Raw genomic sequence first — 24,494 nt, forward strand, 5'->3', positions numbered from 1 at the left:
TGCACGCCAAGGAGGTTGTGTTTTTGGGAAAATTTGTCTGTCTGTGAACTACATAACTCAAAAACTTAACAGATCTTGATGAAATTTTCTGGGAATATTCAAAATGGGATAAGGGAGAAGTGATTCAGTTTTTGAGATGATCCAGATCACCGTCTGGATCCAGTATTTTTTTTAAGGATTCTTTATCATTGTGAGATAGAGCTGTTTTCACCATATTAGTGTATATAACCCCATGATAAATGGTTTGATTGCTTTGCAAAAGAATACAAGACAAGATCACGCTAATTTCTGACAGATGTAAAACTATGATCCAGATCCTGCCAATATTCTGGACACAAAGATCTGAAATATTGGATCATCATAATTTTCAGCTGATAAGGGAGTATAACATTAAAGTAGGACTACAGTGTTACATGAGAATCACTATATGCTTTACGGAGGGCTGCGCTCTCTGAGTGCTTTCTATTTTTTTTTCTCTATATGGAAATTCGACCTTTACTCTTCTTTCATTGAGTGAAATGCTAAAACAGAAGAAAACTCATAGATTTGGAATAAAACATACCTAGTGGTTAAGATTGTTGTCATGCGTTTTTGAGTTTAACTTTTATTCCCATAAAGTTCCACGAATACCTTTAAAAGGTTATAATTCACACATAGATGGAAACTTCATTATCTATGTTTAATTTTGACAGTTTTAGAATTATCTTTCCCCTAACCCACTTTTAAGGACCAATAATTTAAGGTTTTTACCTAATCATTTGAGAAAACCAAAAACAAAAAAGAAACAATGTGGGGATGTATGATCATCATAAACTTCTTACAATAACAACTCTAGTACTTCTTATCCTTTCTGTTTTTTAATTCCTAAAAAATGAGGGGGCAAAACTACAATAAAAGTGATCAATGAATGTTAGATTAATGTAAACCTCAGCTTTACATGCCGCATTGAGTGAGTATTGTAGGGTGAATCCTGTTCTGTTACTATAACTGTACAATAATGTCAAAGAAATTACATTGGTTTATGTTTCTTTGGGTTTCAAACCCTAGTTTTAATACAACGATAAGCAGACAAATTAGAAATTTTAATAAAAACAAACATGGACGAGTACAAAAAAAATCTGTCTTTACTTCAGAGTTCAGTACCTTTCCCATCCCCACCTGATGTGGGACTTCCACCAGGAGGCGCCAGAGCAGAGCAAGAGCACAGCACAAATACCAGTACAAAAATCAAAAAAAGGACAGCTGAGAGGGGGCAAGGACAGAAAGGCAACCCAGACACTGAATAAAGAAAGAAGGAAGGATAGTTAAAAACACCTTATACCATGACAAAAAAGTGAAAAAGGAGTACTTTTCGCTCTTAAGTTATTTGGTCTACTTCAAGGCCTCTTCCATGGCGGAGGCCAGAATATGAACAAACGGATCAGACATTTACTGCATTGATTCACATGCAACCCTCCCCTCCCCCTTTTTTTCTTAGAAAAGGACTATGCACATTTGATATGACATGATCTCACTACTTGCTATGCCAACGCCATCCAAAAGCACTGATTTCACAATTCATGTGTACTGCAGAGATAAAAAGAAATGGTTGACTCAAACGTACTGTAGAAAAACCCAAAATTCATACCCTTTACAGCCAGGACACATAAGTTCAACTTATTTTGATCATTGGTCGACTCTCTGGCAACATCACGACTGATGATAAGATCAAGAAAGATGTTTTTGTCCTTATATTTACAACTTTTGTGTGGTGAAGTGAAGTCCTTGGTGTGAGGTGTGGATGAAATCTCAGCCCTGGTTCCTTTGGATTAATCCGCACTGATACAAGTACAGGGTTTATGAGTGTGTGTGTGTATGTGCTTGCAGAAGCAGGACTTGGTGAAAGAAGTTGAAATGTTTTTTCTTTTGTTCATGCTTGTGTTTGAAGACTTACTTTATGCGAGGGCAGTGCTAGAGTACAGCATTCTGACGGCAAATGAATCTTGGAGCACAAATATAAATAGAACTCGTGTCTCTCTTAAATTTCCAGGCACTCTGTTAGTGTTTTTGATTAAAGCCAAGAAATCCTGTCTAAATCTTGAAGCTTTGATTCACCTTTACAAAACAAGGTAGGGAACCTCAGTATTCATTGTTTCTCTAATGTGTGTGTTTATGTGTGCGTGTATCTCTCAGAAAACCCATCATATCCATTGGGTGCATGAGTGTATCAAGTCAATCACAGTCAACTCAGTGCGGGAGCCTCCTTGCCAGTCAGTCACAAAGTGTGTGAGGTAGTGTGTTGGTGTCAGTGCTTTGCTGGTTGGCAGGCTAGATGTCAGAAGGACTGCGTAGTCTAACATTCAATAAGATTTGACTCCGTTATGGGGAGGGGGGAGGAAAAATCTTTCGCCTCGAGCCACTCAAAGTGCTATATATAAGCATGAATATCAATGAGTGTGATTCTCAGTGTAATGAGTAAAGGGCTGGTTGAGAGAAAGCTGTACAAGAAGCTGACATGACGCAGAGGTCATTCCATTAGATCAGAGTAAAGAGTGTCTCTATTTGTCCTTTTATGCACCTTTGTGCTGCTTTTTTGTCGTCAACTCCTCAACTCTCATTAGCTGCCACCAGCTGGCCTAATCCCTGGCGCACAAACACGGCCTGTATGTCCTTGGTCTTAATACAGAAGTCACAGGCCCAAACAGCCGCACTCTCCCGAGTCAGAAGCCCGTACGCCGGCTCTGTTAGGCCTGTGCAGTCACGATGGAACCAGCGCTGGCAAGACGCCTCGCACAGGATAGCGTCCTGATCGTCATGTACCTCTGCCATGCAGAGGCCACAAGGGAAAACCATCCCAGGGCCACCAAGCTTCCCAGGACCAGAGCCAGGCCCAGTCGAGGGGGCTGCAGGGCCGGGGGGCAGAGGAGACTGCGTATTAGGTGTGGAAGTGGAGTTAGAGGGAGGGTTGGGGTTGCTGCCAGGAGTGTTGCCACCGTTGTTGTTGGTCATGTTATTCTGACCTGAATTGGAGGCTGGGTTTGGCAGGGGACCACCAGCACCTGGAGTGTTGTTCTGCTGGTTGTAAGGGGTGGAGCCAGGTGCAGAGTTAGGTGGAGTGGACTGTTGCTGCTGCTGGTTTGAGCTGTTTGAGTTGGGCGTGTTTGAGTTGTTGGGGGGCTGTAGCTGGCCAGGCGGAGGATGCTGAGTCTGACCTGAGCCATTCAGGGGACCAGTGGGGGAAGAGTTTGGGTTAGGCTGGGGTGGTGCTGAGGGAGGTTGACCAGGTGTAGCCGCGTTCTGCTGCTGGACATCAGGGTGACCAGGGAACCCTCCACCTGGCTGTGGAGGGCCAGAGTTAGTCGGAGGGCCAGGAGTGGTGTTATTAGGAGGCGGGCCATTGGGATTTAGGTTAATCTGTTGCTGTTGCTGCTGTTGAGGCCCAGGCGGGGCCCCTCCTCCACCAAAGTTCTTCCCATCCTCGTTGCCCGGCCCTGGTGGGCTGGGACCAGGGTACGGACCATCCTGCGAGGGAGGGAACTGTCCTTGAGGAGGCATACCTGGCAACCCCCCAACCATATTGCCTCCAGGGCCGCCACCAATACCCCCCATCATGTTCATCCCAGGACCCATCCCTCCTCCCATGGGAGGCAAGGGGCCATGTGGTGGCCCTCTAGGACCCCCACCACCAGGCAAAGGTGGGCTGTTAAATGGGTGCCCACCCTGTCCGTGCTGCTGCTGCGGTGGCATGCCAAAGCGAGGGTGGGGAGGCCCCCCTCCTCCAGGACCTCCCATGGCTCCTGGGGACAACATGGGGTTGAAACCTGGTCCAGGGTGCATGGGCGGACTGAAGTTTGGTGGCATATTAAACTGAGAAGGTCCACCTGGAGGGAATCCCCCACCCCCTCCGCCTGCTCCACCCCCACCCCCACCACCACCACCTCCAAAGCCGGGCATGCCTCCGAAGCCTAGCTGGTGGTGGGGTCCAGCATTGGATGGGGGGCCAAAAGGAGGCCGCCGTCCAGGCTGGCCACCACCTGGTCCTCCAGGGCCTCCCATGAAGCCCATGCCACCGCCCATTCTGCCTCCGCCTCCATAACCACCTCCTCCACCGGCACCTGGACTGGGGAGAAACGGGGCACCGCCTGGTCCGCCTGCGCCACTGGGTCGGGATGGGGGTCCAAAGTCATCGTCAAAAGGATTGGAGGCCACCAGGTGGTCCACCATGGGAGTTGGTGGGGGTGCAAACTCAGTCAAGTGGGAGAACCCAGCAGCCTAAAAGTAACAGGAACAGAAAACAATTTGCTGTTTGATTACTTTTTAAAAAACATTTACAACATAAATTTCTGCCCCATAGACTTTCTTTAAAATCAACAGAGCATTTATTTTATGCCAAAAAGTATTAAGAGTTCAGAAAGTTAACCTGAGTGGTGGATTTCCTTGCTTTCTTCTTCTCTGGGCTCTTCATCTGTGAAGCTGAAGGGTAAAATAAGGAGGGAAGGGGGTTGATAGGGGCAAACATAACATTAGCCACAACAAAAATAGGTCTTGATGTTTGATGCTATTAGTCCACCACCAATCAGGTGCAACATCACATTTGGATTGGCCAATACCCCTTAGTGACAGAGTGCAGCAGCTTTAGACCTAGGGCCTCTTTTTCAAGTCCAACAGTTGGGATGGAATCAATGATGGGACATAGACTGGCATGAGGACAAGATGCTGAACATCCAGGCGTTATCATCACCAAGGATATGAAGCCTTGAATCGCAAATGACCCAGGCAGACCAAATGACCCAGGCGAGAGGGAGAGAGGCCGCAAACAGAGGCAGAAAAGGTAAGGTCAATGAGGGAGACAGGAAAAGACGAAAACATGAAAACGAGGAAACGGAGCTGAAGGTACATTGATAGCAAGATAGACATGAACCCCGCTCACAGATCCACTCTGTGAGGAACAGCCACCACCGGAGACAGTCGTGAAGTTTACATATGGGGAAGGCGAGAAGGGATTTGCTAACAGCACCAGTGCAGCCCATTGCAGCGCAGTAATGGATGATTCCGATCTGATTGGGAGATGGGTGAAATCAATTCCTACCTTTGCTTCGTTTTCCTTGTCCCGCCAGTAGTCTCCCCGATTCGGCAGCCATTAGCTAATATGACTGTCGGTGAAGTGGCATATCACCGTTCATGTGCAAGAAAAAAAAAGTTAAAAATGACGACGTCTTGAAGGCAATGTGCCGAGAAGGTGGAATCTGCCTTCAGGTCATGTCAATGTTGCTTAAATGGGTATCATCACAGGAATTTCTAACACGTATTGTTAACTCGGATAGTTTCACGCCGGCCCAGGTCTTAAAAGTCCTTTTCCAGCTGCAAATTTTTCGCCACGGTGTCTGTCACGCCGGGATTTGGTCACCAAATAAGTCAAACGGAGCTGGTGTACACACACACGCACACACAAGTCCTGCTGCAAACCAGTTTCTACAAGCTAAAAGAAACTGGTTGCTTGCTACCTGGCGTGACTGCCAGTACAAGCAACGCACAGAGAACCCACCTCCCCTCTCTGAATGATCACTTACAGATGTGAAGCAGGGAACCAGAACTAGCAAGCTAACGCAAGCTAGTGACTACCGTGGCTAACTGGCTAGCCACGTTATCCAATGTGGCTACAGCTACCGCAACCCCAGAAAATCAACAGAAACTTTGATTTATATTTCTACATTCGCTTGTGAAAACAGGCATTTGATTTCACTTTTCATACACAAGATAAGTAATCGATCATGTTTGCAAATTTCTTGTTTACTATGCTAACATTAGCTGGCTAGCTACTATTAGCATGCCATCTTGCAGACTGTCTTGGAAGCAAACTGTACCCTTTCTCCGTAGCTTGCTCTGCTGTCCTTTAAATTGAAACTCTCTGGTGTGTCATTGCCAGAAAACCAGTCCTCACTCGATGTATGCTTGTTGATCCACCACTCAACTATAATTCATTCAAAAACGCAAATTTTGCCATAATTATCATGGCCTTCTATCGCTACCGGACAAAGAGGGACAAACAGGAGGATCGCGCACGATGGATGGATCCATGTCAACGCAAAAATGGGGGTGTCGATAAGTAAACTACATAAATATGTAATGAATTATCAAAATACAGTATTCAACATGATTTGTAACGTATGGAAATCTTGTTTGTATTTTATTAATCTTTAAAATATGCCCGTAAAGTCACACTTACTTTATTTAGCTTAAAATAGAGAATTAGCATCTCACCTTTCATTGGCATATTTGGAACAGCTCAGAGTGGACCATTTCCCAACTGTAGCCTGTGCAATTACAGATGGGCCGGACATTAATTAGACAGCCAATTAAGCCTATTATCAAGTGACACCATGATTAATATTAAATTAATGTCCAACATCAAAATATTAATATGACTGTCAACTTCAATTCAAGTTGCTCTCTGAGTAAACTTCCACATAAATGGAGAGAGGCTTCTGTGCACAGATGTGCGTCGAAGCCAAAACTGCTCATGATGCCCATGTGCTGTTTGCTTTTTTCTTCAGTATTGGCACATGTATAATAATAGGTTCAAAAGTGTTCGCTTAAGTCATAAATGCAAGGAAAAATAACGATCTCACAGTGCAAGAGCATCATTCTTGGTCACCTTGGAATCCATACTATATTTAGATCACAAAATCCTAAGTCTACCCTGTTGTCTACAATTAAAAGCTTATCACCGCCCACCAGGTCCTGCCTCCCCCTCCTCTCCTCTCCTCTATACTCCAGGCGCACACAGGAGCCTCATTGCGACCAGAGCAGGCTGTGAAGGATCAGACAAGCCACACTGGGAATGGGACCACAAATAAGAAGCAAGAAAAACTTTGCCCTCTTTCGGGTGTTTCCTCTCCGAAGACATCTGTTCATTCAAAGGGAATGAAATAACACTCTGAGAAGAAGACGAAACAGGTGTAAGATAGGTACAAATGGGATAAAGAGTTTTTCTTGTGCCAAAAGGGCATGCAGGCTGTAAGTTTTTACCAAATTTAGAGTTTCAAGATTGAGTTTCTAAAGGCTTAAACTGGGGTTTTGAGATCCTGCAAGCTCTGTCCTAGAATAAAGCAGCGGAAGTCTTTTGTTAGAAAGCTGTGATTTCTAAAGTTGCGTCTCTGGGGCCCCGCTGGTGCATGGCGCTAAAAGGTGTCGTGGCATGCGGAGAACTTTATGGGTGTCCGTGCTGAGTAACAATGGCAAAGTGGTTCAAAGAGTTCCCGATCAATCTGAAGAATGGTACCGATAGGATCCGCTCAGCTTCCGAATCAGGCTCACAACCAAGGGCTAACAAAACCGGGCTAGTGGCAAGCATAGGTACCAGAGCAACAGGCTCCAAAACGGGACATCGTAAGAACTCCTCTCCTGACAGCACAGGTGGAGGAGTCGGGTCCCTCCTGTCTGGGAGAAACCGGAAAAACTCGGCGATAGAGTTGAGTAGAAATGGTGCGGGTTCCCTCAAGGATGGGAAAGTGTGGGACAACCTGTTGTCTGGGAAAAGTCGTAAAAACTCCAAAGCTGAGCCGGTATTTGAGGAGCAGCAGCAGCAGCAGCAGCACAGACCCCTGAAGAGTTCAACATCTGCAAACGCTTACATCAACCGACTGATCAGGGTGGACAAACAGGACAAAAGCCCCAACTTCAACAGCAGCACCATCACCAACCAAGTGGTACCAGAAGCAGAGAAACCAGTGCAGCCCAAGACTGAAACTGTGAGTAACATATACAAGATCCAGTATATTTATAGCCTTTTAAAACTTTGAATTTAAATGAAATGAAATAGAAACCACCATTTAATATAATATCAGTAAAAATAATAAAAATTCTGTGCCTTCACACAGTCCAAAGTGTACTTGGGAATATCTATTACACCTTTATGCAAATTTTAAAGTGATGCTGTACTTTTTTCCTAATATTGCTGGTTTTTGCTCAAGACTTATATACAAAGATTTTAAACCAAATACACTACACAATTAATTATTTGTAGTATATGGTTTCTAACTTGGCATCAAGTAAAACTGTTTTTGTAAGCCCTAGCTTGATAAGTTGGATCTATGGCAACCTTTCCTCATCCCAGCAGATGTCAAAAACTGGTAAAATAAACACATTTTCTCTATTCTATTGCATATTTGGAATAAATTGTTAAAAAAAAATTACAGACTCTGAGAATTGACATTATTGTTTCAGTTTTCCCCTCCTCTTTGTCTTCACTTCACCCTTTGTGTCCACTCCTCCCAGCTTGTCTTTCTATCTCTCCCTCTCTTCCTCTCCACCCTTCGTCCTCACACCCACTTTGCCTTGAATACAAAGCTGTGGTCAGACGTGAGGCTTTGCTTTTCTCCCCTGTATGTAATCTGGCTCGGTATTCTTCTTCTCTCACCCCCCTCCCTGTTTTTCATCACAATCAGGCCCTCTTGGTGAAGGCTATCATGTTATAAAAAGCATCTCGCTACTTGACACCTAGGTGCTAACCCAAGTCCCCTCTAGCTCAGCTTTGAAAAAGAAAGGGGGTAGTTAGACTGAAAAGTCAGTGATGGTGGAGAGATAGTGAGAAAAGTGACAGATACAGAGAGGGAGAGTAACATGAGTTTTATATTTCATAAGTTGGGTGAATACCCATTTTTGATTCATTTTTCATGATTACAGCCACAGGTTTTGATTGACTGAGTCTTGTAATATTTCTGCGTCTAAGTCCCCTTCTTAATTAAGTCTCAATTTCTTCTCATTAAAACTACGCGCCTTACCTAAATTTGTGTCCGAGCTTCCCAAGCATCCTCCTCTTTATTCAAAAACCAGTGAATGTGAACAGTTTTTTGGCAGAGGAACATAACTGGAAGTTATTAAAGGGGGCACAATGCATTTTACAGCCTATACCATTGTCTTTTGGGTAACAGCTTGTAAAATAGATGAGTTACACTGCACTGATAAGATGAGGAGCATGTCAGGCATGACTGGTGGAGTATAACAGTGGATGTTGACAGCGAAGAGGAAGGTCTTTACTGTTAAAGTGCCCCTTAAGTCAAGATGTAAAACCAGGTACTTTTCTGAACAAGTGAAGCCTTAAGTGCTCAGTACAGAAAAACCATCCTTGGTTGTTGGAACTGGCCTTGAATGATACCTGCACTGATACCAGGCTAAGTTAACTTTACTGAAACTTGGCACTACAAATATCTCTCAGCAGTTATCAAAAACAAACCCATAGTCCATATAAAACCATAACAGTTAATTTAGAGTTGTAAAAGTAAACAAGTTAAATGATATACTTAACCATACCGAAAAATTTTAGAACAAAATAAAAACGAGCCTTGGATATTGAGAATTTATCACCTGAGTTCTGCCCCCTACAAACTCAGTTATTTATTGTTATATTTTTCTGCCTTTAAATGTTTTCTTTGTTCCAACTCCCAGGGTACAAGTTAAAATAGCAGTTAGCTTGGAATGTGTACCACATCACTTCCTCTCTGTTAAATTAGAATCGGCTGACTACTAGACATAAGCTAACCACAATATTTAAACTATAACTAGCTTATATTACTCTTAACTCGCTTATCTTTTTGTGTGACACTATCAAACAGTATATTTACATACTGTTAGACATCAGCTTACTTTCGCAATTAACCTGTACCTAGCTTAAATTCCTAGTTGGTTGTCGAGGGTTACAACATCAGTCAGTTTTGTCTGCTAGCCTTTTTTTCTGTTGCACTAATAAACAGTAAATTTGCATACTGGTAAACATCAGCTAAAATTAGCATTCAACCTAGGTAACTAGCTAAGTAACAAGCTTAAATTCCTTGCCAGTTGTAAAGTGTTATACTATCAAACCTTTAGAAAAGAAAAAAAAAAAAAAAACACGACATAAGCTGACATTAGCATTTTACTTTAACAAGCTTAAATTTTGTAGCTGGCTAATATTTTCATACAATCAAACGTATTGATTTGCTTTGAATTGGCTAAACGTTCTCACTACACAATAGCTAACATTAGCTTCAACCTATTGTTGGCCAACACTGCCACTCGCTAACTACTTGTGAATTAAATACTATCAAACACTTAATGTTTATTAGAATTGGACAGTTGCTATTGCTGCTTTAAGAAACAGCGTTTTTATTGATAACTTACTTTTTCTCTGTTTTTCATGTTTCTTCATTGTCAGTTGCTAAATCATTTGCTGTTGATTTAGCAGTTGCTAATAAACTGTGTAGCACCTATTCAAGATTTTTCTGATTTCACTTTTTTACATGATTTGCTTATTCCAAATCAGCAGAACATTTAGATAGTATTTGAACTTTTTAGCCTCATAATGATGGAAACTGTTGAAATATTGTGTTACAACTCAGTGGTTAATGCTCAGTCAATACACACCACACAACCATTACACTTTGTTTTTCCTTCTACTTTGTTTGTTGCTCTTTGACTAATAACTAAATACCCTTTTTAATGATGTTTTTGCAATTTTTGATTCAGTTGATCATCCTTGAAGACTACGCTGACCCCTTCGATGCTCAGAAGACCAGAGAGCAAAGAGAGGCAGAGAGGGTTGGGGAGAACGATGGTTACATGGAGCCTTATGATGCCCAGCAGATGATCACAGGTAAGACTGTCATTCATCATCTATCACTGTCTTTTTCTGTCGCTGTGATACTTCAAACAGCTCCTAATAACGGGATCTGAAGCCTCATGTTTGACCGGAATCCTGTCTTTCTGCAGGATTTGTGTTTTCTTTCTCCCATTTGTGGTGGTGAATTGTGAACTTGTTCCCTCAGCGCTCCCTGTGCCCCCGTGGGGTTGCTGTGGCAACTGTGTTGCGTTCGGACAATGGGTGCAGTTTCCTGCCCCTTCTTCCTCTTTCCTGTCTCTGTTTCCTGGTACTATTCTCTTAAAAGGAAGTTGGCCCTCTCAGCCCCCCCTCACCTCCTCCTCTGTGTAACCCCCTATATGGGCCTGTCTGGCCATTTATCAAAACTTCCCAGCATGGAGGAAGACTGGTGGTCCGCCATCCAATCACATGCTCTCCTGACCTTTTCTTCCATCACTCCATTGTTTCAACTCAAAGGGTTACACAATAGCCTGCTGTGAATGTGAGCATGTTTTATTGCAGTTCTCTGTAGAAGATTTGGCTTCAATCAGTGACCAGTACTACTTCCAGGCCTCCTCAGAGAAGTCTACAGAGGATGTGATGATGTGACTGAGTCAGTTTATGAGACTTAAATCATGCTGAGGAAGTGAGCAAGTGCCTGATGTCAACCTGACTCAAAGCACAAGGAGACGGGAATAAGAACACATTATAAAGCAGTAGGCATCAGTGACCAGAATGAAACTTTGTTTATGGGGGATTAACTTCTTTGTTGACTCAAAAACTAATGGTTCAGCAATAGCGAGTAGCATTTTCAACTGAAATTGGAGGCTTAGCACACAGTAAAAACAGAGGGACCATAACTTTAAAAGTTGTTCAGATAAATCATGTAATAAACTGGGAATCATAATTTTTGAAACCTGTACTGAGAATGATTTTTCTTTGCTTGAACTGATGGTAGATTTGTTCTTCATTGGAAGTTTGTCATTCATCTTTTATTCCTTATTCACACAAACAAATCACATTAAGAAGACACATCAGCACAGGTACATCAATCAAATAGCTGATAAAATGAGTCATGCACAATTTCACACCACCCTAGTCCATTAGTCATGGCTGTGTCACACTCCAAGGATCATAACTAATGGTTTTAATTCCGCTTAATAAATCTTTCACTACTTACTAAAAAATTAATCAGAACTTTTTCTATCAGTGATACATGATTGGACTGTATAATAACTCCTCTTCTCAACGAAAAGTGATTCAATCACTCCTCATTAACCATTTATAAACAGTTTACCACCTTCAATTGTAGGAAAAAAGTATTAACACCAGCTGATAGCACTGTACATTAAAGGACGTTGTGTTGTTTATGTCCAGTCTTTTTAACAGTCTACCAATATTGTGTTTAATGCAAAGCCTGTCTGAGAAGTAGGCATTAGCTGTTCAGAAGCCTTGAGTCAGGCACACTGAATAATGCAATTTCAAAGTCAAAATATTTGTATTAGAGGATGCAGTTTAGAGGCCATCAAATAAAACTTTTTGAATAAATGTATTGTTTTTGATATAACATGGACAGCTGACCCCTTAGAGTCATTTTTTATGTAAACAAGGGCTTTAAAGGTGATATTGAGGTGACCCAATTGGGACCTTGAATCATGAAACTAATGTATTGTTATTCTGAAGAATGCTGAAAACAATTTTGGAGACCATTTACTCAGAGAGCGCAGACCTCTGCCAAGCGTATTGTGATTGTCACGCAACACTTTAGCCCTACTTTAATGTTATACTCCCTTTCAGCAGACTGTCTGCTACAATTTGGTGTTAGTTGCAGGTTTTTACGATAATTTGTTACCTGACAGTGTTGAAAATTATGATGACCAAGTACATATGTCATATTGCAGATCTTAGTATCCAGAATAATGCCAGGATCTGGATCGTACTTTTACATCTGCTAGAAATTGTGGTGACCTTGTCTTGTATTGTTTTGCAAAGCAATCCGACCATTTGTCGTGGAGTGATATACACATATGGTGTAAGCTGTATGGTGAAAGCAGCCCTATCTTACAATAATAAAGAATTCTTTAAAAAATCCAGGATCCAGACGGTGATCCACATCACCTCCAAAATTTGATGACTTCTTTCTCAACCCATTTTGAACATTACCTGGAAATTTAATCAAGATCCATTGGTTACTTTTTGAGTTATGTTGTTCACAGACAAACAAACAAACTCTCCCAAAAACATAACCTCCTTGGTGGAGGTAGCAAATAAAAGGATAAGTTGAATATAGGGTGAGTTTTTTTCATGTACCTCCCCAGATTCTTAACACAGTACTCCTTATAGGTAGCAGATGCGGCCCCTGGTGGCCATTAGGAGGAATGAATATTTTAGATCCAGCGCAAAGGCCCACCTCTTCATAATGTCTTTAATGTGCACATCCTGACTTCTTCAGGGGTTTTTAATCCTTAATAAGTGATCCATTTTTAATTTTTTTATTATTGTTATTATTCTTTTATTTTAGAGATCAGACGTCGGGGGTCCAAGGACCTGCTAAAGGTGTGTGTGCTGACAGAGGTGAGTGAGGTAACAACAGAGGAAACCCAGCCTGCACCCTTACAGATATATGACGTCCCATACGAGGGGAGCGGTGATGGTGACAAGCTGGGAGTCACACGTCCTGAGCTGGATTCTCGTCCCTCAGCTGAGTACGAGCTGCCCTGGGAGTGGAAGAAGGAGCACATTGTCAGAACGCTGTCAGGTACTTTACACTTCATACGATTAAACCTGAGATCAAGCCCAGCATTAAATCTTGAAATAAAGGAAAAGTGGGGATTTTTTGTGTCTGTAAACTCTTGACTGACTTGCGTGCACATTTGAATTGTTGAAGAAGCTCTAAAAACAAATACATACTTTCTGTTGGCCTAGTTTGACTGAACTAATAACCACTTAAATTTATATAACATAGCCTCAACTGTGTGTCTTCTCTGCCTTGGATCAATATGAAGCACATTTGTTTCAAAAAACAACTCAGGCCTGCTTTTGCATGTATATTTTATATGCTGCGTAGACCAACAGCATACTGAAAAACATCGTGCATGAATCATCAAACCGCCGTCTTCTTATTTTAGACTTACTGGAGGCTTCTGCACCCAGTTCAAACTCAGGCATAGAGACAGATTTTTTTTATTTTGCATAAATACATATCCTCTCTCATCATTCTTCTTCCCTCAGCACAGTTTGACAGTCCTGAACGCCCAGCCAAAGATGACACACCTCACCACACACTCAGCAGGAAGCCCCAACTTCCTCCAACCCAGCCCCAGCAGCAGAACCAGCATCTGAGGCAGAAAAGCTGGACCCAGAAGATCCTGAGATCCTCTCCTCCAACCCTGTCACCAACCTCTACCCCTGAAACAGAGGCCTGCTGTGTTGACCCCTCCCTTCCCCTGGAGAAACAGAGGTGAGAATGTGGAAATAGGTAAAAATATTAAAAGGAAATAGGATTACATGATGAGATTTCTCTGTAGATACATAAATATCTTATGCTCAAACTATTTAGAGAGAATTAATGTCAGAATGCGTCTGCATCTGTTTCCTATTCCTGTAATAAAGCCTAACTGTGGAGTAGTTATGAATCTCAGTTACATAAGAGTATTGCTCATTTCCAAATGGTTTTATACGAAAAGAGGCTCTAGACTTGATCAATAACAGATGAAATGTAATCCCACCCTCTGTCTCAGCTGGTACCATGGCTGTGTGACTCGCCAGGAGGCAGAGTTTCAGCTGCAGTCCTGCAAAGAAGCCAGCTTCCTGGTCAGGAACAGTGAGTCGGACAACAGCAAGTACTCCATCGCCCTCAAGTGAGTGTGAGCTGGAAGTGCGGTCAGTTGTGTCTCCAGGGTGGAGTGTTGCATACTAATAAAATATACTGTTGGTTATGGAGGGATAAAAGTTGGTCACTTGTCAAAAGTTTGCCTTTGTTTACTTTTTTCTCAAGTATGACGCATGATATCAGGATCAAGCTTATTGTTCCCAGTTTCTGAGAGATTCTTTGTCTTTGCGCTTAATTTTGGGTCAAAATATTAGTTTCAGTTCCCCGGTCTCAGGTAATTTCTTTTTTAATTAATGGTACTTATACTACCCAATGGGGTAGTACCCAATGGAATAGAAATGCTGAATGATTATAAGGGTCTCAAAAATATGAAAACATTTGCTGTGTAATATTTCTTTTTCAAGGGACTCTAAATCCCTTCAGGCGTGCATGCTTACACTTGAAAATTTGTATTATTAATTTATTATTCATGTGTGTCTCTGATGTTTGAACTTCATATAATACAGTTTTTATTGTCTTTTCAAAAGATTTGTGAGTTCACAGCTCAAGTTAACCCCTGTTTGAATCCTGTTTTAAAAAACTAGTGTGGGTAGAATTAGACATTTTTTTTAGTGATCAGATTTTAGATTGAAACATGCCCTTGCTCTCTCCTCCCTGTATGTGAAGCTCCCTAAGTGACAATTTCTCTCAAGGACAACAAGCAGCAAGTTTTTGTCATCAAAAAAACTCAGATGAATAACAAAAACAAGAATTTCTCATGGGAACAATAACAATTTTCTTCTTCTTCTACTTCTTCTTCTTCTTCTTCTTCTTCTTCTTCTTCTTCTTCTTCTACTTCTTCTTCTACTTCTTCTTCTACTTCTTGTGCACTTGTGATGACCACTCACCAAAAGAAAAAACTTATATGGACTGTTACTAGCATTTATGAAAGAATCCTGCTCCTTTGTAAAAATAAAAGGCTCATTATAAGTTAACATGAACAAAACCACTGAACTGTCTCTCATAATAATAAGACTTGTGGTTTCCATCTGTCTACATTCATCTTTGTATTGCTGTTAATGTCTCTCCTCTGTGTGATTCAGAACAAGCCAAGGCTGCGTTCACATCATCGTCGCCCAAACCAAAGAGAACGGCTACACCCTGGACCAGAGCAGCTGTGTGTTCCCCAGCATCCCAGAGGTGGTTCACCACTACTGCACCCAACGTCTGCCTTTCAACGGGGCTGAACACATGACCCTCCTTCACCCGGTGCCTCGTGTGTACTGACTCCACCCCTGCCAGCCTTAGGTATACAAATCAAACACACCCCTGTGCAAACATGGACCAAAAATCACCTCACCTCTGATCGATGAGTGCTCCTACAACTCCACCTTTCCTCAGAAACACTCTGTCTAACTTGGCTGTATCATCCTACTGATGTTTTTATTTGATCATGGGTTTGCAGCTCCCTCTGTGTTTAGAAACCTCAGATGCCTTCTTCTTCTTCTGTCTTGATCTCCCTTTGATGTGCTGCTGATGCAAATCATCTGAGCTGCTGTTTTGCATGTGAACAAGGAGGAAGCACAGCAGTGCAAGAAATGTATTAATGATTCAATCTGACTCATGGCCAGATGTGAGGTGTTAATTTTCCAATGAGGCGCAGTCAGAAACATCATGTAATACTTCAGTTATTATGACTAAGTCAAATTGAAGTAAGAAATTGTTTTAATGCAGAAGGAAACTCCTGTAGCTCTCTTTCTCCCCCTGGTGGACGTGCTGGTACACTGCACCAACAACCCAAAGAATTCCTTTTTCTCCTTAAAATTGATCAAATCTACCCACAGTGGATATCTTCCCTCTGATCAAGATACCAACAAAGACATGCATTTCATCTTTTTGCTGGCAGCACGTTTTTAATTTATGCTTTTATTCTTGTTAGTTGTCTGTAACCACCGTCCCCTGAGGATTTCCTCTGTTGTACTGTGAATGAGGGAGTTGTTTTCTACTCTGTCTGCACTGTGAAGAGCGGGTGATTCATCCTGATGCAATGCGCTCAAAGAATTGTGGATTTACAAGAGTGAGAGCTTTTAATGACAACTACTGAGACTTTAGTTTATCTGGAGTTTATCTGGAATACAAGCGACCTAAATTGGGAAAATATCTGTGAAATAATCCTGCTGATTATTGGTATCTATGCTAAAAAAAACCCTCTGTTAAGATTATTTGTTACATTAAAGTTTATTTACAGCTATAATGGAAAAGTATTTAAATGAGGATAACAAGATAAACTTGTTTGAATATTATATTTTAAAATATGTGTTAATCTTTATTAAGACCCCTTTGGCTAAAATTAACCCCATAGTTCTCAGGATCTGATGTTGCCCCTGGTGCTAAGAGAAAACCAAAAAGAATAATCAAAGCCATATTTTATTCAGTTTTCTTTTTTTTTCTACCAGATGTAACTCAAATATTTGATGTGTTACGTACACTTTTAAAGATGACTTTGCAGGAAATTATTGCAACACACCCTGTTAGCCTCAAGGATCATGATAAAATACAGCTTAACCAAGGTTAGATTTTATATTGTACAGTTTTGGAGGTCTGCCATTCCCACGTCTCTCAAAACATAAAAAGATGTCAGGTTGTAGTTTTTGGCAGAGCCCCGCGGAGACACACCTGCTTTACATTCTTTTTTTTTTTTTTTTGCTATGTGGAGACCTGTATTGCATGCATTGTAAAACTGATTGGAATAAAAGGTCCTGAATCTTAATTCTGGAGATCCTCTGTGAGCTTCCCTCTGATCTTAATAAATCAACAACATAAACAGCAAAATGTGCGGGTGTTTTTTTCTGCGTTCAAAGTGAATGATCAAAGGAACAAACTGTCTCTTCATCCCAGAGGAAGCGGCCTCTTCACAGATCCTGGCATGACTGAATGAGGGCATATTTGAGCATAATGAATCTTTAAAGTATCAGTTTGATTGTGGTTTCAGCAGTTTGATAGTTTGGATGACGGAGCTTAATTTCGCTAAAAGGGGATTGATTATTGTGGCAGGTGAGAGAAAAGGTGAGGAGGACAGGTCTACCTGGGAGATAAGGTTTTAACCGAGGATCATGTTGAGGACAAACATCTTCAGAAACAGTGTGTATATCCGAGCTTAACGTGGCATTAAAAAGAGACAAGTAGTCTCACGTCGAGGACTCTTAATGTGAAGGATAAAAAGAGCAATCGACACCATCGCTGTCCATCTCACCTTTTCTTACGCCCTCTCTTTTACCCTCCTCACTCCTTGGCTGTTATCTGAGGCTGAAATCCGTCTGTCACCGGTTTCTCCTTGACCCTTGGAGAGGACACTTGCACTATTTGTTGCCAAGAAGAGTTTGAGGTTTAATTTATGAAGGTGAGTTACCCACAGGTTAGGTTTCTTTTTCTTTCTAAAACCAGAGGCGGTTTCCAGGCCTCTCCTGCATATTGTGTCATATCATGGAGATGGTTTGCTGCCAGCTTTTGACACTAGATGCAGGTTAATAATGAGGCACTGCTGGAAACCTTTACTGAGTTAATGCAGTTTAAAGAAATGAAGAACATGAAAAGCTAGTTCAACTCAAGAAATGTTAGCACAACATGTTGTACACTCAGAAGCCAAAACAGTTGAAGTGGAGGCCTGTTTTCACAGAGTTGAATAGTCACGTTCTCACAGGACAAATCTGAGACTTAAGAGGATGAATGGGTGCAAAGAAAAGAGCTGCAAATGTATTTTTCATTGCCTGGTTTTTCCGTATCTCTAATTTCTGGGTAACTTCTGACACCCAAAACACAACAAGCCAAGCTTTAAGTGTAACACGCCGTTTGTACACTGGATTTAAAAGTAAAATATATTTATATATAAAGAAAAAATAATTAATTACTTTCCATCTTTGCCTGATATATCAAATCATGGTCTCTGAACTGAGAGTGCCAGGCCTTGTAACTCATATGTCTCCTGTCTCCTCACTGGCACTGAGCTGCAGCCATAAGGTCTCTGCACTCCTCCATCAAGATGGATTTCATGAACCTGAGGAAAGCGGGCCTTCTCGAATTCTCGCCAAGAGCAAGCCAGCTACACCTGGAAAGGAATTAATCATCACACAATATAGACCTGGAGCCATCTGTGCCACTGTATACTTGAATGGATAATCTCATTTCATTCTCACATGTATGCTATCCTACTCTCATGCAGCCGCTGCCCCCTCTTGGCGTGATCGCTGCCTGACTCTACCTGATGGACGTGGTGGCTTGACATCTGGGTGTCGCTTGACCTGATCTGTTGGTAACCGAAGTGTTCCTTATCTGATGCTTCAGGCCTGGTGCCCGTGACACAGTGTGGCTTTGTGTTGCTCATCTCCTCCGCTCACACAGAGTAGCAGCACCTGCCATGTGAGATCCATCAGTGGGGACAGCTGCCATTTAGTTTCAATCAGCTCACCTGGTAAGGTCAGGCGTGGCTTTAGATACTGTTTGCACGACGACCCAGAGCTGTTGTTCCAGTGTGACTGAAGAAACCACAGAATGGAGGATTTACAAAGTGCTTTAGAGCAGTGTTTCCACACCAAGCTCACATAAGTCAATGTCACATTGAGAGAGAGGAAGCTTTTAGGCAACTGAGTGTATTTTTACATTTGACACAAATAGTTTAAGGGGTGTAAGTTTGAATAAAGGGTATCTATAAATAGTTTTTCTATCACCACTTCTTAAAAGGTCAGCAAATGGAAAAATGATAGGTGGTAAAAATATGAGGAACATGAGATAAAATAAAAAGTGGAAACAGCACACTTCATATCACACTAGCTAATATCAGCTAATAGCTAATGTAAATGTTTAGCATCTTTTTGGCTCATGTGGATGTAAGTTTGTAATCAGTGTAGGGTCATGGCTTCTAAAACAATGAAAACATTTATTTACTAGCAAACACTACAATATACTATTGCATTGTGTAAAACTAGCAAAAGATCATATTAGCATTTTAACACTTTTTAGAAATCTAAGCTAATACTAAAAATGAAATAGTGTACAAAAAGCAGAAGGTATAGTTAGCAGCCAGTAGGCTAGTACTAGCAGAGGCACTTTGTTGTTGTACTGTTTTGAACTACTACTGGAAGTGGTGTTAGCATTCGTCCACCTCTTATCAGAAATGTAGGCTAATGTTTGCAAGGCGTTGGTGGTATTCCTGTTGCAGTTTGACAGTTACTGAAAGTAGTGTTTGTATTCATCCACCTCTTAGCAAAATGTAAGCTAATATTGAACATGGATATTCATATTGTGTACAAACAGCAGAAGGTAAAGCCTACTGTGCTGAACTAGTACTGAAAGTGATGCTAGCAGTCAGCCGCTCTTGGCTAACAATTAGACTAGCTTATAAGTGGCTTTCCTGTTGTACTGCAGGCAACACTCAATTTAGCAATAAACTTCTTCCTAGCAAATTGTTAGCTAATAAAGCTAAAAGAGAGATTAATATCCAGTCTTTTAGTCTCTCAAGGCAATGTTAATATTTGTTATTTGTTTGATTTTAGTTAAAAAGTCAAAAAGTGTTTTAACTTGAAAAAATTACCTGCACTTTTAAACCTTCTGTTGTTGTTTTTTATTCTTGATGGTCAGTTTTGAGGATGTTGAATGATTTTAATTAGCCAGTTTTAGTCTACAGGAGTGACAGTCACATAATTTAGATGCAAGATCATATTACTACAACCACAGTTCTGCTTCATACAGAATCCCTGTGAAGTTTCATGACAAAAATAAGGACTATGTTTTGGAATAATATAAACATTGAATCACACCTATAGATTTTGAAACTCTAAATAATGCTCTTCCTCAATCAAAACAGAATGAAATACAGTCAGAAAATATAATGTGACTTAACTTATTATCATATTTAACTTTAAAGGGCCTTTTGTGCGGGATGAGTTATTTAGGTACTGTGTAATGCTCCATCTTTTTTGATACTTTCACTTGTAATAAATGTTAAATGATTTCTAAACTTACATTTCCTCCTATGCAAATTTTACCAGTTGACATGGTGTTTCTGTCATTTTTTCTGCTGTCCTTGGTCTGATATAAGCTGAGCCTGCAGTCTTTTGAAACCAGAAAAAGAAGGTAACAGAAGTCAACAGTTGGTTATTTGTTTTTCCTCGGGCTACAACAGGTCTCACGTCATCGTGGACACTGTTTTGTTTTGAACTGTTTACCTCTCTGCAGGCTGAACACTTTCAACTCAAATATTCAAACCGTCCAATCAGAAGACATGTTTAGAGACTGCGAGGCTTAGGAATGAAAGCAGATCGGAACCACGCCCATAAACGCTGGCTGACCTGAAAGCTGTTTCTTTCCTTATTGCTTTGAGGTAAGAAGAGTCAGCACCTATGCTCATCAATGCTCTTGCACAATGACACTCAACGGTACAGAAAGGAAAGGATCTGTGTTTCAGTATTTCTCCTTTGCTCATATTTAAAAGTGATGAGCAGCTGTTAAAGCCAATGAGGTGGAAGAAGGAGTGTTAATTTACTGATCTGTGTGTGTCTGTGTGCGTGTGTGTGTGAGACACCAAGGGACATAAAATTTGCTTACAGTCACAGAAACTTGAGCATTCCTGTGTGATTATACCACTGCTTTCCAAGTAACATACTTCACTAATGTGCTCCATAAATTGGATTCACTCCCTGCGCCTATGCAGCCCTTCCTTCATTCACAAACACACGCACACACATGCACACAAACACCCTTTATCTTACCTCACACCCTTGCTTTCTTTTCCCCCTCTTCCTTCTCCTTCTCTCTCTCTTTTGAAGAACTTTTTTTTCCACACAGATCCAAGTCAAACATCTGGGTCAGCTTATATCTAGTGGAACAAGACTTGCAGGATATTGTTGGCAGGATGTGTGAGCTGGAGCAGTTTACTCTGTGGGAATCCCCAATACACACACACACGCACACACACGGACAGGACGCTGACACACCAACACACACACACACACACACACACACACACACACACACACACACACACACACACACACACACACACACACACACACACACACACCAACACACACACACACACACACACACACACACACACACACACACACACACACACACACACACACACACACACACTTGCACAGTTTGCTGACATTGTTTCTCTCCTCACCATTCAACTTGATTTCCAGGTGCGGGGATTCATGTCCGACATGTGGATGAATGCTTGAGCAGCATGAGGGATTTCTAAGTATGTGAAACCAAACACGCCACATGAAATAGTTGGTTAAATGCCATGTTTAATATTTTGAAGAATGCATTGGTTATTACCAAAAAGGATTACAAAATAGGTGCAAGAGAGGGGAAATAATATTCTACTGTTCAACACTGAGTACATACAATAATATGATCATGTGTAACTCAATATATGTTCACAAGTTATTCATGTGCAAGAAATGCTTCAACATCCTGGTGTACTTTCTACAGAAATCTAACTCCCGTTTCTTTTCAGTGCCTTGTTTTACAACGTCAGAGCTGCTATAGTTGATTTGAAAGAAGCTGAAATGTATACCCTGCTCTTGATAGCTCCAGATATGCTGTGGTATGAAAAACACTCACTCCTTCTGAACGCCTTGTTTTCTCAGAACCCACAAACTATCCGCTGGGCCGCTCCCCTCATGTGTGTAGTTGTAGTGTTTACAAATTGCATAAGACAAAGCTCTTTCCTCTATCTCTCCTGATTTACAGTTCCTTCCCCCTCTTCTTCCTGCTTTTCCCTTTTTTTCACCCCCCCTCTTTTCCTTCCCCTCCTGCACTGATTCAATCTTTCTTTGACGAGTCGCCTTCTTTTGGTTTCTCGTCTGTTTTGAACTCCAGGAAGAAGTCGTTGCAGGCGACAGTGAGGGCGCCCATCAGGATGATGAACTCGGTGAAGTCCACCTCCCCGTCGTTGTTGGCGTCCAAGTCGTTCATCACCTTCTCGACTGCTTCATTATCTTTGGAGCTCTGTCAGTGAGCAGCACATGGAAAAGGAGAGAGTTAAAAATGTATGTGTGTGTGTGTGTGTGTGTGTGGACATACATCAATGCACCAGCCTGTCCAAACTTGTGTGCCAGAGTATGTGAGTGCATTCCTTTGCTTGTGTGTTGCGTATTTAGTGTACTAGTCTCACTTATTTGCCTCCTCCTCTTACCCCTAAGTAAGTCCCCAGCTCCTCTAGTAGCAGCTCCTTCAGCTCTCCTCTGCTCAGCGTGTACTTGTCACCTTCCTTCCCTGAGTACTTGTGGAAGGTCTTTATGAGCATCTGCATGGCACTCTCCAGGTTGGAACTGGGCTCCTTGGACATGCTGGAAAAAGCACAAGGCCAAAAAGGTCAGACTCAGCTGCAAAATGCTCGCTCCAACCCTTAGCTGCATGTGCGACCACATTGCAAGCTAAGTCTGAAGCCACCTCTGAGATAAAGTGATATTGGGACAGGCAGAAAGTTGGATGGATGAGTTGCAAGAAACCAAAGCAGAGAGGTTGAACAGCTCTCTGTGTGTGACACACAGAGGCTGTTAGAGACTCTAATCTAACTATGAGTGTGGTCACCGTGTGTGTGTGACCTTACTGGGTTTTACTTTTCTGATGTTTTGGATGGAAAGATGGAGGAGAGCTTTGGGGAAAGCTTTTCGAACAATCTTACACACATTGTGTCCGGCATCTTGGAGCTTCTTGTGCTGGACTCGTGGAGAGACTGTGCACACAACAGACACAGATAAGTCACCGTCAACGATGAAGAGTTAAAGCTAAATAAAGCAAAGACATCAAAAGGAAATTTGAGGAACATTTGCACTGAGGCCACTTCTTTAGTTATCACTGCTGCAGGCTAACATGACAAACCACACGCTGTAAAACATGTTGGGTGGCCTTGTCGTCCTAATTGGAAACCAGGACAAAAAAGGCGCCAGCTTTTGAACTCCAAAGTTGTAAGAAGTCAACCTGTTTGGAAATTAAAGTCTACGGCTAACCCTCAATGAGCAAGGTGCACACAATCAATCTGACACTGTGCATGATTCATGAACAATCAGCTAATACAAAAGGAGACAGAGGCCGGCTTGTGTCGCTGCTTATTGCTCCTCGTCACTGTCGGAGAGGTCAGTGTTGCAGACAGTGAAGACAAAGGAGGAAGCGAGTGGACACCGAAGCTAGCTAACTGGAAAATCTATAGGGGTCATCCGTCTCACCGCCTGCCACGATACAAAAGGGAACCATGGTGACCAAAAAGCTGTCAGTAACATAATATAGAGAATGGTGATGTATGGTGTTAAAAGATGATTAAGATCAAATTTCTGCAACCTTTAACCCGACTTTATTTGATGGTAAAATTGTGCATTTGTTTTGTTTTCTTGACAAATGAGAGACACTGAAATGACCTCCAAGGTTTGCATAAAGTTTTCGTTAATATCCCTGCAGTTGTCGTGTCTGTTCTGATTCAGCATCCATAAACACTGCTTTTAAGAGCCAGTTACTTTTGGTTTCACTCTTTTGATTTATTTGTTTGCTGTTGTGAACCAACAGAAAGTAACAAGGAATTGTAGAAGGAACAAAAGTCCAAATGAATTCCCAAGTCCTTTGCTCAAATGCTGAGCGCCCAGACCCCAGTCGTTGAGCTGCAAGTAGTCCAGATTCAACAGATATTTCAGTTAAACCCTAAATGTCTTTACTTCAAACTTCATTGGATACAGAAGAGAAAGTCCAATGAAGGAAGCTGTCTGTCTTACCTGAGTGCTGATGGAGGGCCTCCTTTGTCTCAGAAGAGGTGCAGGGGACTGAGCCAAGGCAGAGATGGATGGGGAGAGAGTTCACCAGTGGCTTAAATATCACCTGCCCCTCTCCTCCGCTGCCACCTCCTCCTCCTCCATCTCCTTCATCCTCTTACATAGTCTATGCTTCTTCCCCCCCATCCTCCTTCTACCCTTCTTTCTCCTTGCACACTCACCCCACAACACAAACCAAGGCCTCAAGTTTAGATAAGTAATTGTCACAGTTTTATTTATTATTAGCCGTTAAACATGTTAGAATAAGCAAAAAAAATGA

The 24,494-nt window shown here is 41.8% G+C and overlaps 3 protein-coding genes across 7 annotated transcripts; 1 reads left to right on the top strand and 2 right to left on the bottom strand.

The window, feature by feature from the left end:
• Positions 1-1,056: 1,056 nt before the first annotated feature.
• Positions 1,057-6,037, bottom strand: pygo2 (pygopus homolog 2 (Drosophila)). Of its 3 annotated transcripts, XM_074687431.1 has the most exons (4): positions 5,844-6,037; positions 5,069-5,132; positions 4,400-4,452; positions 1,057-4,251 (listed from the first exon to the last, which is right to left on the bottom strand). In XM_074687431.1, the coding sequence occupies exons 2-4, from the start codon at positions 5,118-5,120 to the stop codon at positions 2,587-2,589; spliced, it is 1,770 nt and encodes a 589-aa protein (XP_074543532.1). In that variant the 5' UTR covers positions 5,121-5,132; positions 5,844-6,037; the 3' UTR covers positions 1,057-2,586. The 3 variants fall into 3 exon arrangements, with proteins under 3 accessions (XP_074543532.1, XP_074543533.1, XP_074543531.1); XM_074687432.1 differs by lacking the exon at positions 5,069-5,132; XM_074687430.1 differs by having other exon boundaries at positions 5,069-6,037.
• Positions 4,623-17,216, top strand: LOC141803424 (SH2 domain-containing adapter protein E-like). 2 transcript variants are annotated; one of them, XM_074687433.1, is made up of 7 exons: positions 4,623-4,810; positions 6,718-7,730; positions 10,483-10,609; positions 13,116-13,352; positions 13,826-14,054; positions 14,335-14,454; positions 15,509-17,216. In XM_074687433.1, the coding sequence occupies exons 2-7, from the start codon at positions 7,215-7,217 to the stop codon at positions 15,690-15,692; spliced, it is 1,413 nt and encodes a 470-aa protein (XP_074543534.1). In that variant the 5' UTR covers positions 4,623-4,810; positions 6,718-7,214; the 3' UTR covers positions 15,693-17,216. The 2 variants fall into 2 exon arrangements, with proteins under 2 accessions (XP_074543534.1, XP_074543535.1); XM_074687434.1 differs by having other exon boundaries at positions 6,757-7,730.
• A 4,498-nt stretch (positions 17,217-21,714) lies between these two features.
• Positions 21,715-24,253, bottom strand: s100s (S100 calcium binding protein S). 2 transcript variants are annotated; one of them, XM_074687435.1, is made up of 4 exons: positions 24,179-24,253; positions 23,105-23,151; positions 22,609-22,762; positions 21,715-22,421 (listed from the first exon to the last, which is right to left on the bottom strand). In XM_074687435.1, exons 2-4 carry the CDS (start codon positions 23,116-23,118, stop codon positions 22,236-22,238), a joined length of 354 nt encoding a protein of 117 aa, XP_074543536.1. In that variant the 5' UTR covers positions 23,119-23,151; positions 24,179-24,253; the 3' UTR covers positions 21,715-22,235. The 2 variants fall into 2 exon arrangements, with proteins under 2 accessions (XP_074543536.1, XP_074543537.1); XM_074687436.1 differs by lacking the exon at positions 23,105-23,151 and having other exon boundaries at positions 24,179-24,231.
• Between the last annotated feature and the right edge of the window lie 241 nt (positions 24,254-24,494).

This window comes from Halichoeres trimaculatus, unplaced genomic scaffold (assembly GCF_033239565.1).
Source record: "Halichoeres trimaculatus isolate MK-OKI-2021-1 unplaced genomic scaffold, fHalTri1.1 fHalTri1_scaffold_14, whole genome shotgun sequence".
Lineage (NCBI taxonomy): Eukaryota > Metazoa > Chordata > Actinopteri > Labriformes > Labridae > Halichoeres > Halichoeres trimaculatus.